Source organism: Emys orbicularis, chromosome 15 (genome assembly GCF_028017835.1).
Source record: "Emys orbicularis isolate rEmyOrb1 chromosome 15, rEmyOrb1.hap1, whole genome shotgun sequence".
Lineage (NCBI taxonomy): Eukaryota > Metazoa > Chordata > Testudines > Emydidae > Emys > Emys orbicularis.
This window is the reverse complement of record NC_088697.1, coordinates 11,059,011-11,072,583: the sequence shown is the minus strand read 5'-3', so window position 1 is coordinate 11,072,583 and position 13,573 is coordinate 11,059,011. Positions and strand designations below refer to the sequence as shown.

The 13,573-nt window shown below is 51.3% G+C and overlaps 1 protein-coding gene across 1 annotated transcript in view; it reads right to left on the bottom strand.

Annotated features, from left to right (window-relative positions):
• LOC135889374 (zinc finger protein 420-like) overlaps positions 1 to 13,172 on the bottom strand; it is a 63,696-nt gene extending 50,524 nt beyond the window's left edge. The window contains exon 1 of the mRNA XM_065417242.1: positions 12,732 to 13,172. Coding sequence (XP_065273314.1) covers positions 12,732 to 13,138 — 407 coding nt within the window. The 5' untranslated portion in view covers positions 13,139 to 13,172. The remainder of the gene's footprint in view (positions 1 to 12,731) is intronic.
• Between the last annotated feature and the right edge of the window lie 401 nt (positions 13,173 to 13,573).

The following is a 13,573-nucleotide window of genomic DNA, read 5'->3' as shown; positions in this document are numbered from 1 at the left end:
TCGACCATGGCATGTTCCGGGAAGAAGGATTGCTAGAAAGAGATGGGATCCACCTAACGAAGAGAGGGAAGAGTATCTTCACAGGCAGGCTAGTGAGGAGGGCTTTAAACTAGGTTCGCTGGGGGATGGTGACTTAAGTCCTGAGGTAAGTGGGGAAGGGGGATACCGGGAGGAAACACAAGGAGGAGAATGCAATGGGAGGGCCTCCAGATTCATACTGAGAAACAGGGCAATTGGCTAGTTATCTTAGGTGTATGTAAATGAACACAAGGAGCCTGAGAAACAAGCAGGAAGAATTGGAAGTCCTGGCACAGTCAAAGAACTATGATGTGACTGGAATATCAGAGACTTCATGGGGCAGTTCACATGACTGGAGCATTGACATGGATGGGTATAGACTGTTCAGGAAGGACAGGCAGGGGAGGAAAGGTGGAGGAGTTGCACTGTATGTAAGAGAGTGGTATGATTGCTCAGAGCTCCAGTATGAAACTGAAGAAAAGCCTGTTGAGAGTCCTTGGGTTATATTTAGACGTGAGAGCAACACGGGAGATGTGGTGTGGATGTGTGCTATAGACCACCGGACCAGGAGTATGAGGTAGACGAGGCTTTCTTCGGACAACTAAGAGAAGTTTCCAGATCGTAGGCCCTGGTTCTCATGGGGCACTTCAATCACCCAACATCTGCTGGGAGAGCAATACAGCAGTGCATAGACAATCTAGGCAGTTTTTGGAGAGTGTTGGGGATAACTTCCTGGTGCAAATGCTGGAGAAACCAACCAGGGGCCGTTCTCCTCTTGACCAGCTGATCACAAACAGGGAAGAATTGGTAGGGAAAGTAAAAGTGGGTGGCAACCTGGGCAGCAGCGACCATGAGATGGTTGAGTTCAGGATCCTCACAAAAGGAAGAAAGGAGAGTAGCAAAATATGGACCCTGGACTTCAGAAAAGCAAATTTTGACTCCATTAGGGAACTGATGGGCAGGATCCCCTGGGAGGCTAAGATGAGGGGGAAAGGTGTCCAGGAAAGGTGGCTGTATTTTAAAGAAGACCTATTAAGGGCACAGAAACAAACCATCCCAATGAGCAGAAAGAATAGCAAATATGGCAGGTGACCAGCTTGACTTAATAGTGAAATCTTCGTTGAGCTTAAACACAAAATGGAAGCTTACAAGAAGTGGAAACTTGGTCAAATGACTAGGGAGGAGTATAAAAATATTGATTGAGCATGCAGGGGTGTAATCAGGAAGGCCAAAACACAACTGGAGTTGCAGCTAGCAATGGATGTGAAGGGTAACAAGAAGGGTTTCTACAGGTATGTTAACAACAAGATAACGGTGAGGGAAAGTAAGGGACCCTTAATGAATGGGGGAGGCAACCTAGTGACAGATGATGTGGAAAAAAATGAAGTACTCAATGCTTTTTTTGCCTCAGTCTTCACAGACAAAGTCAGCTAACACACTGCTGTCCTGGGCAACACAGTATGGGGAGGAGGTGAGCATCCCTCAGTGGTGAAAGAACAGGTTAAGGACTATTTAGAAAAGCTGGACATGCACAACTCCATGGGTCCAGATCTAATGCATCTGAGGATGCTCAGGGAATTGACTGATGTGACTGCAGAGCCATTGGCCATTATCTTTGAAAACTCGTGGCGATCAGGGGAGGTCCAGGATGATTGGAAAAAGGCAAATATAATGCCCATCTTTTAAAAAGGGAAGAAGGAGAACCCAGGGAACTACAGACCGTTCAGCCTCACCTCAGTCCCTGGAAAAGTCATGGAGCGGGTCCTCAAGGAACCCATTTTGAAGCACTTGGAGGAGAGGAAGGTGATCAGGAACAATCAACATGGATTCACCAAGGGCAAGTCATGCCTGACCAACCTGATTGCCTTCTCTGATGAGTTAACTGGCTCTGTGGATATGGGGAAAACGGTGGATGTGATATATCTTGAGTTTAGCAAAGCTTCTAATATGGTTTCCCACAGTATTCTTGTCAGCAAGTTAAAGAAGTATGGATTGGATGAATGGACTATAGGGTGGATAGAAAGCTGGCTAGATTGTCAAGCTCAATGGGTACTGATTAACGGCTCAATGTCTAGTTGGCAGCCAGTATTAAGTGGAATACCCCAGGGGTCTGTCCTGGGGCCGGTTTTGTTCAACATATTTATTAATGATCTGGATGATGGGATGGATTGCACCCTCAGCAAGTTCGCGGATGACACTAAGCTGCGGCGAGAGGCAGATACCCTGGAGGGTAGGCATAGGGTCCAGAGTGACCCTAGACAAATAAGTGGATTGGGCCAAAAGAAATCTGATGAGGTTCAACAAGGACAAGTGCGAAGTCCTGAACTTAGGAGGGAAGAATCCCATGCACCACTACAGGATGGGGACCGACTGGCTAAGCAGCAGTTCTTCAGAAAAGGACCTGGGGATTATAGTGGATGAAGCTGGATATGAGTCAGCAGTGTGCCCTTGTTGCCAAGAAGGCTAACAGCATATTGGGCTGCATTAGTAGGAGCATTGCTAGCAGATCGAGGGAAGTTATTATTCCCCTCTATTCAGCACTGGTGAAGCCACATCTGGAGTATTGCGTCCAGTTTTGGGGCCCCCAGTGCAGAAAGGATGTGGAGAAATTGGAGAGAGTCCAGCGGAGGGCAACAAAAATTATTAGGGGGCTGGGGCACGTGACTGATGAGGAGAGGCTGAAGGAACTGGGCTTGTTTAGTCTGCAGAAGAGAAGAGTGAGGGGGGATTTGATAGCAGCCCTCAACTGCCTGAAGGGGGGTTCCAGAGAGGATGGAGCTCAGCTGCTCTCAGTGGTGGCAGATGACAGAACAACGGGCAATGGTCTCAAGTTGCAGGGGGGGGGTCTAGGTTGGATATTAGGAAACACTATTTCACTAGGAGGGTGGTGAAGCACTGGAATGGGTTCCCTAGGAAGGTGGTGGAATCTCTGTCCTTAGAGGTTTTTAAGGACCAGCTTGACAAAGCCCTGGCTGGGATGATTTAGTTGGTGTTGGTCCTGCTTTGAGCATGGGGTTGGACTAGATGACCGCTGGAGGTCTCTTCCAACCCTAATCATCTATGATTCTCTCTGTGCTTCATGAAAACTTTGGATCCAAATGGTAAAAGACAGTTGTGCCCAATTTAATCATGGCATCCTTGAGGAGTGTGATCAATGCCACTTAACGAGGGAGCAGTGTCCTAAAAATAGTTTACCTGGGCCACTGGTCACCAGAGCTTCCATCTCTGGGGTGAAAATCAACCACTAGTACCTACAATTTCTACCTGAGTTCTTGTCGAATCTTTGACCTTACTTGGAGTAATTCTACACTTCTCTGGCGTAGAATTCTTCACCAACCTCACAACATATCAGTAGTGATAGTGAGGTATAACTCCATCTATGCCCTTTTATTTCTTTAATCTAGTGGCACAGATTTAAATTAGGGACTAAATTCAGGGGCAGCTTAGAATCTCTGTAAGACACCAAATGTCAGGTATCTATTAAAAATAGGTATCTTTTAGAAGCTATACCATATTCAACACAGATTTCATTTTCTACACATTTCCAGCATCTCCCAGGGGTGAGCTGAAGACAAATGTCACTTCCATCTTTCCCATCTCTACCTAGATAGGGATTGCATTTCCCATATAATAGGCAACATGCAGCTGATTAGGAAGGAGATATCTTCAGGAGCGACCTGCTGCAGGGCCTGGGCCACAACTGCTTTGGGAGCCCAATGCATGGGTATTTTGCTTATTTACAAGTCATATACTAGGGAATCCTCTTCCCAGGCCTTTAGAAAAAATATTGACCTACCCAATTGAACAACAGGGGGATTGGGATGGTGATGGGGAATAAGGGAATTCCTCTGATTTACCCTATCTTCTTCTGTTATTACAGACAGTTGTCGGAGAATAACAGAGTTCTCACTTTTTGTTTGGGTACAGCAAGTCAGATACTTTATTTTCTCAAGCAATTGCATAGAGGGAGAGAGCTAAACAGGTCTCTCAACAGGTAAACAATTACAGCAAGCATTTATACCTTTTGTTACAGACAATAATGAGCAACAGCTGCATTTTGTTTATACATAGATCATTCTGATATCTTGTTTTGCTCACTAATGTAGACTCTTAGTCTACATTCCATATTATCTACACAAGGTCGCAACAACTTCTCACACAGTTCTTTCCCACTTGCCTCACACATTCCTCGCTTCTACAAATCTCGCGTTATTAGGGTTACAGTTAGCCTGACTCTTGCTAACAAACTGTCATGCATTGCATCCCCTTCCTGTCAGTTCTTTCTCTGCTTCCACAACCCCCCCTTTTGTACTACTAGTACAACAAACATTTTCAAATCTCTATTTGCATTAAGTCTTGGAATTCAGGATTTCCTGAATGACCAGCTAATGGCCATTCGGAATGATCTAGAGCCTCAGGCTTGGCCCACTGCCCTTACAGACACATCAGGAGTACCATCTGATCTGTGGCCATGGAGACATACTTGGAGACCTTCTGGGTGGAAGTGTGGACGTTCTCAATGCTCCTTCCAAGCATATGGACCGATTAGGGGGTTGTGGGCTCCCACATACCGAATCCTGCTGGGTCCATGGGGAGGATGCATGTGGGATTGGGTAATTCACCGAGACAGCTGGGAAATTAGACTACCTGGTATGCCCAATCGAATTTTAGTCAGTGCTCCTGGGATTACATCTGACATTTGGATGGGGTTAGGGAGTCAATGGACATTTTGGCTGTTAGAACCCCCACAGCTTCAGTGTATCCGTAAACTGAAGCCAAGAGCAGTTGTTACTCTTCATGACTACGTTTGCTGGGAGGGTAGGGGACAAGGAACTACCCTGACAGGACACTTACTTTTTCAAGCTAATGATAGCTGTGTGTATGTTAAAACCACCACATTGCAAGACATACATTTTAATCTCATTACCACTGCAGGCAATCGTATTATTTACTGGCCTGCAAATAGAATTTTGCAAGTAGCCCTTAGGTTCCAGATACACTTTAATTGGACTAGTTTAGTACCTGATGTCACAGAGTGTGGGGGAGTCAGGGCCCTGCACCCCTCTTCCTGAGATTCACTGTGACTCTCAACCAGCCAGTAAAACAGAAGGTTTATTAGATGACAGGAACACAGTCTCAAGCAGAGCGTGTAGGTACAACCAGAACCCCTCAATTAGGTCCTTCTGGGAGGTTCAGGGAGCTTAGACCCCAGCTTGGGGTTCCCTGCGTTGCACCACCCAGCCCAAAACTGAGAAAAACTACTCACTCTTCCAGCAGCTCCTCTCTTCCCCCTCCCCCCAGCTCCTCCTGCCCTTTGTTCAGTCTCCCGGGCAGAAGGTGTCATTTCTCCCAATCCCCTCCTGGCTCAGGTTACAGCTCACGTAGCTTCCTTCAAGGGAAGTCCCCCATCCCCAATGCAACCCCCCTGCAACATTCCCAGGTCAAATCTGCCCCGCTCCCTGCTCCGTCACATCTCTCCCCCCTTCGAGACTGAACTGAGCAGGGTTACTGTGCCCAGTGACCTGGGGAAGTTCAGGGCCCCCTCTCCGGGACAACGCGTCCGCTATCAGGTTGGCACTTCCCTTCACATGGACCACGTCCATGTCATAATCCTGCAGGAGCAGGCTCCACCTCAGGAGCTTGGCGTTGGCTCCTTTCATCTGGTGCAGCCAGGTCAGGGGAGAGTGGTCGGTGTACACGGTGAAGTGTCACCCAAAGAGATATGGCTCTAGTTTCTTGAGGGCCCACACCATGGCCAGGCATTCCTTCTCGATGGACGCGTAGTTCTGCTCCTGGGGTAGCAACTTCTTGCTCAGGTACACGATGGGGTCTCTCTCCCCCTTTTCATCCTCCTGCATTAACACCGCCCCCAGTCCCGTGTCGGAGGCGTCGGTGAACACCATAAAGGGCTTGTCAAAGTCTGGGTTTGCCAGAACTGGGCCACTGACCAGAGCCTCCTTCAGCGCCTGGAGAGCCCCCTGGCACTCCTCGGTCCAGACCACCTTGTCTGGCTTCCCCTTCTTGCACAGCTCAGTGATGGGGGCGGCTATGGAGCTAAAGTGGGGCACGAACCTTCGATAGTACCCCGCCATCCCAATAAAGGCTTGGACCTGCTTTTTGGTTTGCGGAGCGGGCCAGTCTCTGATCCCCTCCACTTTGGCTGGTTCCGGCTTTAGGCAGCCGCTCCCCACCCGGTGGCCTAGGTAGGATACCTCAGCCATCCCCACCTTGCACTTCTCCGGTTTTACGGTCAGCCCAGCCTCCTGGAGTCGGTCCAGCACTTGTCTACCCTGGGACATGTGGTCCTCCCAGGTCTGGATAAAGACACAGATGTCGTCAATATACGCCACGGCAAAACTCTCCATCCCCCTCAGTAGCTGATCCACCAGGCGCTGGAAGGTGGCCGGCGCTCCCTTGAGGCCGAAAGGCAGGGTCAGGAACTCAGAGCCCCAGAGGGGTGATGAAGGCCGACTTCAGCCTGGCATCTGCATCCAGCAGCACTTGCCAGTAGCCCTTTGTAAGATCCATGGTGGTAAGGTACCGAGCGCCTCCCAGCTTGTCTAGGAGCTCGTCAGGCCTGGGCATGGGGTAGGCATCGGCTACAGTGATGGCACTGAGCTTCCGATAGTCCACACAGAACCGGATCGACCCGTCCTTTTTGGGGACCAGCACCACTGGCGAGGCCCAAGGGCTGGAAGATGGCTGGATCAACCCCAAAGCCAACATGTCATTGATCTCTCTTTCCAGGTCCTGAGCAGTTTTCCCTGTGACTCGGAAGGGGGAGCATTTTATAGGCAGGTGCGATCCTGTCTGCACCCGGTGGACAGTCAGATTAGTGCGTCCAGGCTGATTGGAAAACAGCTGTCGGTACAGATGCAGCACCCCTCTGATCTCAGCTTGCTGGGTAGGGGTTAGCCGATCAGAGAGGGGAATTGTTTCCAGGGGGGAACCAGCTCTTGTCCCAGGGAATAGATCTACTAAAGGGTCATCTCCCTGCTCCTCCCAATGTCCACACACGGCCAACACCACATTCCCCCTGTCATAATATGGCTTCATCATATTCACATGGTACACCCGGTGGTGGTGTGCCCGGTTCGACAGCTCCACCACATAGTTTACCTCGTTTAGTTGCTTGACAACCTTGAAGGGCCCTTCCCAGGTGGCCTGGAGTTTGTTTTTCCTCACAGGGATGAGGACCATCACCTGATCCCCAGTGGCGAAGGCGCGGGCCCGTGCTGTGCGGTCATACCAGACCTTCTGCTTCCTCTGGGCTCTGGCCAGATTCTCCCTGGCCAGGCCCATGAGCTCGGCAAGTCGTTCCCGGAAGGTAAGGACATACTCCACCACCGACTCTCCATCAGGAGTGGCCCTCCCCTCCCATTCGTCTCTCATCAGGTCTAGGGGCCCCCTTACCCGCCTTCCATATAACAGTTCGAAAGGCGAAAACCCGGTAGACTCCTGGGGTACCTCCCTGTACGCGAACAGCAGGTGAGGTAAGTACTTGTCCCAGTCCTGCACATGCTGATTCATAAATGTTTTCAGCATCATTTTTAGCATCCCATTGAACCTCTCCACCAGCCCGTTGGATTGGGGGTGATATGCTGAGGCCCAGTTGTGCCGGACCCCACATCTCTCCCACAAGCACCGGAGTAGGGCCGACATGAAGTTGGACCCTTGGTCCGTCAAGACTTCCTTGGGGAACCCCACTCGGCTGAAAATGGTCAGCAGCGCATCTGCCACAGTGTCTGCTTCGATGGACGATAAGGGCACTGCCTCGGGGTAGCGGGTGGTGAAATCTACCACCTCCAGAATGTATTTCTTCCCTGACCGGGTCGTCTTGCTGAGAGGTCCCACTATGTCCATGGCCACCTTCTGGAAAGGCTTCTCTATGATGGGCAAAGGTCTCAACGCCGCTTTCCCCTTGTCCCGGGCCTTCCCCACCCTCTGACAGGGGTCACAGGATCGGCAGTACTGTCGGACGTTGGTAAAGACCCCGGGCCAGTAAAAGTTCTGTAGCAGCCTCTGCCTGGTGCGACGGATTCCCTGGTGCCCTGCGAGAGGGATGTCATGGGCCAGGTACAGTAGCTTGTGGCGAAACTTCTGGGGAACCACCAGCTGCCTCCTGATCCCCCAGGACTCCACTTCCCCTGGGGGAGCCCACTCTCGGTATAGGAATCCCTTTTCCCACTGGAACCTCTCCTTGCAACCGCTCATCATGGTCTGTACCACACTGAGGTCAGCCAGGCCCCTTAGCTTCCGCAGGGAGGGGTCCTTCTGCAAGTCGGCCTGGAACTCGGCGGCTGGGGAAGAGACGGGGACCTGCTCCCACTCATCGGCTGGGTCGGAAGCCACAGCCATCCCAAGCCTTGTCCTTGGGTGTTCCCTCCCCACCAGGGTAGGGTTCTGTGCCTCCGATGTGACATCCTTCCCAAGGTCAGGGCGTAGTGCCCCTCGCCGGCTCTGGCTACGGGTCACGACTAAGGCAGTCTGGGGGTTGCTTGGCCAGTCCTCTAGGTCTCCCCCCATCAACACCTCAGTGGGCAAATGGTGGTGCACTCCCACGTCCTTGGGGCCCTCCTTGGCCCCCCATTTCAGGTGTACCCTCGCCACGGGCACCTTGAATGGGGTCCCGCCCACCCCTGTCAGGGTCAGGAAGGTGTTGGGCACCACCCGATCTGGGGCCACCACCTCGGGCCGGGCCAGTGTCACCTCTGCGCCCGTGTCCCAGTATCCATAAACTTTCTTCCCATCCACCTCCAGGGGAACAAGGCACTCGCTCCACAGGGACAGCCCCACGCCCACCCTGTAAACGGAGAACTTTGAGTCCGGAGCATCTGGCCCCCCAGAGAAGCTGGGCTGTGGCCCTTCTCTCTCTTGAGCAGTTGATAAGCTGCCAGCCCCTCTTGCGTGAGAAGCCTGCCCCTCGTCCGTCTGGGCCTCTACCAAGTTAACCCGGTGTGGGTTCGGTCTGCTCAGTCTGTCCTTGAGCTTGGGGCACTGGGCCCGAATGTGGCCTCTTCGGCCGCAGTAATAGCAGCTCATGTCCCGTGGGTCCCCTCGAGCCGGTCGGTTGTCCCGAATGCTGGGCATTCCCCTTGGGAGGGGATTCCCCATATTCTCCCTTTGGGAGGTACCCGGGTGACTCTCTCTCCGCATCGCGGCGGGCCTGTTCCTTTGGGACTCCTCCCTGCCACCCCCTGACCGGCTCTTCACAAACTCATCGGCCAGCCGCCCTGCATGTCGCGGGTTCTCTGGCTTTTTGTCCACCAGCCACAGCCTCAGGTCGGATGGGCACCGCTTATACAGTTGCTCCAGTACCAGCAGTTTAACCAGGTCCTCCTTCGTCTGGGCCCCATCAGCCCACTTGCTGGCGTATCCCTCCATGCGGACGGCTAGTTGCAGATATGAGATCTCAGGGGTTTTATCCTGACTCCGGAACCTTTCCCGGTACATCTCAGGAGTCAGCCCAAACTCACGTAGCAGGGCCTTTTTGAATAGTTCGTAGTCCCCTTTCTCCGCCTCTTCCAGTTGGCGGTACAATGCCACGGCTTTGGGGTCCAGTAAGGGGGTAAGGACCCGGAGTCTGTCCGCGGGATCAACCTGGTGCAGCTCGCAGGCCGTCTCAAAGGCATCCAGGAAGTCATCCATGTCCTCCCCCTCCTTACGTGGGGCCAGGATGCACTTATCAAAGCTCCATGCAGTCTTGGGTCCCCCCTCACTCACCGCAGCCGGGGGCTCGCGGCCCCTCAGCCTCGCCAGCTCCAGTTCATGCTGACGCTGTCTCTCTTCATGCTGCCTCTGTCTCTCATTCTCCTCCCGTTCATGCTGTCTCTGTTGTTCACGATCCTCCAGCTCTCTCAGTTTAGCTCTTTCTCCCATTCCAGCCCATTCCGCTCCACGGATGGCGTGCGTGGCCGGGAGGATCCCCTGCTGGGCAGCAAGCTTCGCCGGGAGGATCCTCTGCTGGCCAGGGGGGTCATGGCGCCCTCGGTATTTGCTGGGCTCCTCCCCACCCTTCCCCTAGGCATAGGAAGGAGGGGTCTCGGGAAGCCCTCAGCAGCCGGCTGACCACTCCCAGCTGGGACAGACACTGGTGCCTGCGCTACATCTGCCAGGCTGCTTCCCAAAGAGACAGGGATCAGTTCATTCAAGCGATCTCCCTCCTCCAGCTGGGCAATGAGCTGTTCTTTGGTGAGCCTCCCAATGCGCAGCCCCCTCTGCTTGCACAGCTCCACCAGGTTGCTCTTAAGCCGCTTGGCATACATCTTCCTGCTGGCCACTCACAGGCCTGTGTGCTCACCGCTCCCCACAGTTTCCAGGGAGACCCCTAGTGTGCCAGCCCTTCTCGAGGTCACCACCTCTCTGCCAGGGTCGAGCTGCAGACTCCTCCGCCCCTGGGACCACTCGCTGCGATCCCCCGGGGGACCCTGTTACTGCAAAAGTCCTTCTCGCTGGTCACACACTCCCAGGGGTGATAACCGTCTCTCTCTGACTCTTCAGCACGCCTGGTTCCCGTCAATCCCCCTTCGTTTTACTTCTCCCCAGTCACTTACTGCAGGAAGCGCCGTCCACGGGGTGCAGTAGATCCCGCCGCTGCCACCAGTTGTCACTGAGTGTGGGGGAGTCAGGGCCCTGCACCCCTCTTCCTGAGATTCACTGTGACTCTCAACCAGCCAGTAAAACAGAAGGTTTATTAGATGACAGGAACACAGTCTCAAGCAGAGCATGTAGGTACAACCAGAACCCCTCAATTAGGTCCTTCTGGGAGGTTCAGGGAGCTTAGACCCCAGCTTGGGGTTCCCTGCGTTGCACCACCCAGCCCAAAACTGAGAAAAACTACTCACTCTTCCAGCAGCTCCTCTCTTCCCGCTCCCCCCAGCTCCTCCTGCCCTTTGTTCAGTCTCCCGGGCAGAAGGTGTCATTTCTCCCAACCCCCTCCTGGCTCAGGTTACAGCTCAGGTAGCTTCCTTCAAGGGAAGTCCCCCATCCCCAATGCAACCCCCCTGCAACATTCCGAGGTCAAATCTGCCCCGCTCCCTGCTCCGTCACACCTGATCGATTTCAAAATTTGCTTTCACTGTTACCAGAGGTTCAGAAAATCTCTGAAATACAAGGGCAAATTCACATGCTCCAAAATATATATCAAGTTGAAAAGTATGCCTTTCATACAGCTTATAGAGTGTCCACCTTATGTACTAAGTATGATGTATTGTGTTTTATGACTAAGACTGTACAACAACCCCATTATATATCAATGGACTGTGATTAACACTACACTAGGGACTGTTAAATTTTCATTGCCTTTAGCCAGTTTCCAAATTACCTCTACATACCCAAATTGTCGGAGAATAACAGAGTTCTCACTTTTTGTTTGGGTACAGCAAGTCAGATACTTTATTTTCTCAAGCAATTGCGTAGAGGGAGAGAGCTAAACAGGTCTCTCAACAGGTAAACAATTACAGCAAGCATTTATACCTTTTGTTACAGACAATGAGCAACAGCTGCATTTTGTTTATACATAGGTCATTCTGATATCTTGTTTTGCTCACTGATGTAGACTCTTAGTCTACATTCCATATTATCTACACAAGGTTGCAACAACTTCTCACACAGTTCTTTCCCACTTGCCTCACACATTCCTCGCTTCTACAAATCTCATGTTATTAGGGTTACAGTTAGCCTGACTCTTGCTAACAAACTGTCATGCACTGCATCCCCTTGCTGTCAGTTCTTTCTCTGCTTCCACAGGGTGAAATGACAATTTTCCCCTATCCCTGCCCTGTTCCTGCTCTTTGTTATAGTTCAATATATTTTAAGTGAGGAAAATGGTAGTAAAAAGATCTGCTCTCCAACACAACTTGAAGCAACAACAGAGCAACTGGGAATGAAACAATTTCTTCCCCAAGAGGGAACTTGATGACTAATAATTGCTTTGAAATGGGGGAACAGTATAACTGTGATGCTCAGGGTTTGTTTAGACTAGGAAAAGTGATGGAGTTTAGGTCAGGTCAAGGGGAAAGCTAATGCCAACCACTGCACCTGGGCGGCATCTGAACTACAACTATAAATTGTCTTTTTACACCAAGATCACTAACTTGAGCAGCCAACGCTATATACAGTCCTAGTGGACGTAAGGCACAGGTAGTTTTTGCCTCAGTGTAGCTTGTTGGGATCAAACCTCTCTCTCCCACCTGGAGCGGATGAACATTCCTGGCTGAGGGACACACACTCCTATGACTCAAAAGGAAAGGAGTTGATAGAAAAGATCACAGGACTGACCCCAAAGAAGGGTGAACTGCAAAAGGCAGAAGCAGGTAACTGATCTGGTGGAGCTGAGAGGCCACGGTGAAGACAGTGCAAAAATCACTATGTGGGAATTAGCAAATGTGATTTGTTTAAAAAAAAAAAAATCTTTGGCCAGCCCTAGTCAAGGGATTTATTACAGTTCTCTCTCATGTGAATTTTCTGATGTCTAATAAGGGCAGAGCTGTGACTGAAGCTTTTCCCGCACTCAGAGCATGTGTAGGGCTTCTCTCCTGTGTGGAATTCTCTGATGTCTGATAAGGTGTGAGCTCTGCTTGAAGCTTTTCCCGCACTCAGAGCATGTGTAGGGCGTCTCTCCTGTGTGGATTCTCCTATGATTGCTCAGGGCAGAGCTGTGACTGAAGCTTTTCCCGCACTCAGAGCATGTGTAGGCCGTCTCTCCTGTGTGCATTTTCTGATGTCTGATAAGGACTGAGCGCTGACTGAAGCTTTTCCCGCACTCAGAGCACGTGTAGGGCTTCTCTCCTGTGTGGATTCTAGAATGTGTGATAAGCTGTGAGCGGCCATAGAAGCTTTTCCCACACTCAGAGCACGTGTAGGGCTTCTCTCCTGTGTGGATTCTACAATGTCTGATAAGGTGTGAGCTCCGAGTGAAGCTTTTCCCGCATTCAGAGCACGTGTAGGGCTTCTCTCCTGTGTGAATTCTCTGATGTACGATAAGGTCTGAGCGCTGACTGAAGCTTTTCCCGCACTCAGAGCACGTGTAGGGCTTCTCTCCTGTGTGGATTCTAGAATGTGTGATAAGCTGTGAGCGGCCATAGAAGCTTTTCCCACACTCAGAGCACGTGTAGGGCATCTCTCCTGTGTGGATTCTACAATGTCTGATAAGGTGTGAGGTCCAAGTGAAGCTTTTCCCGCACTCAGAGCATGTGTAGCGTGTCTCTTCCAAGTTGATTCTGTCACGTGTTACAACGTCTGGGAGGCTACTGAAGTTTTCCTCTGGCCTCTCCTGAGTCTCACAGGCTCTTTCTTTTTCTTGGAGTGCACAACTCCTGGAAACATTCCCTTTGCATCTTCCTGATAACGTTCCATGTGGTTCTACTTGCTCAGCATCTTCCTGATGGGGTTTCTCCTCCTCATTCTCACTCACCAGCCCATCACCTGATGGCAGACAAAGAGAATCCAGATATCGGTCACTCCCTGCACCAGAAAGAAAGGAAATCTCAGATGAATAGAAAAAGGGATGAACAAACCAAAATATGTGTGGGAGAGATGAAAATTATCAGGAGCT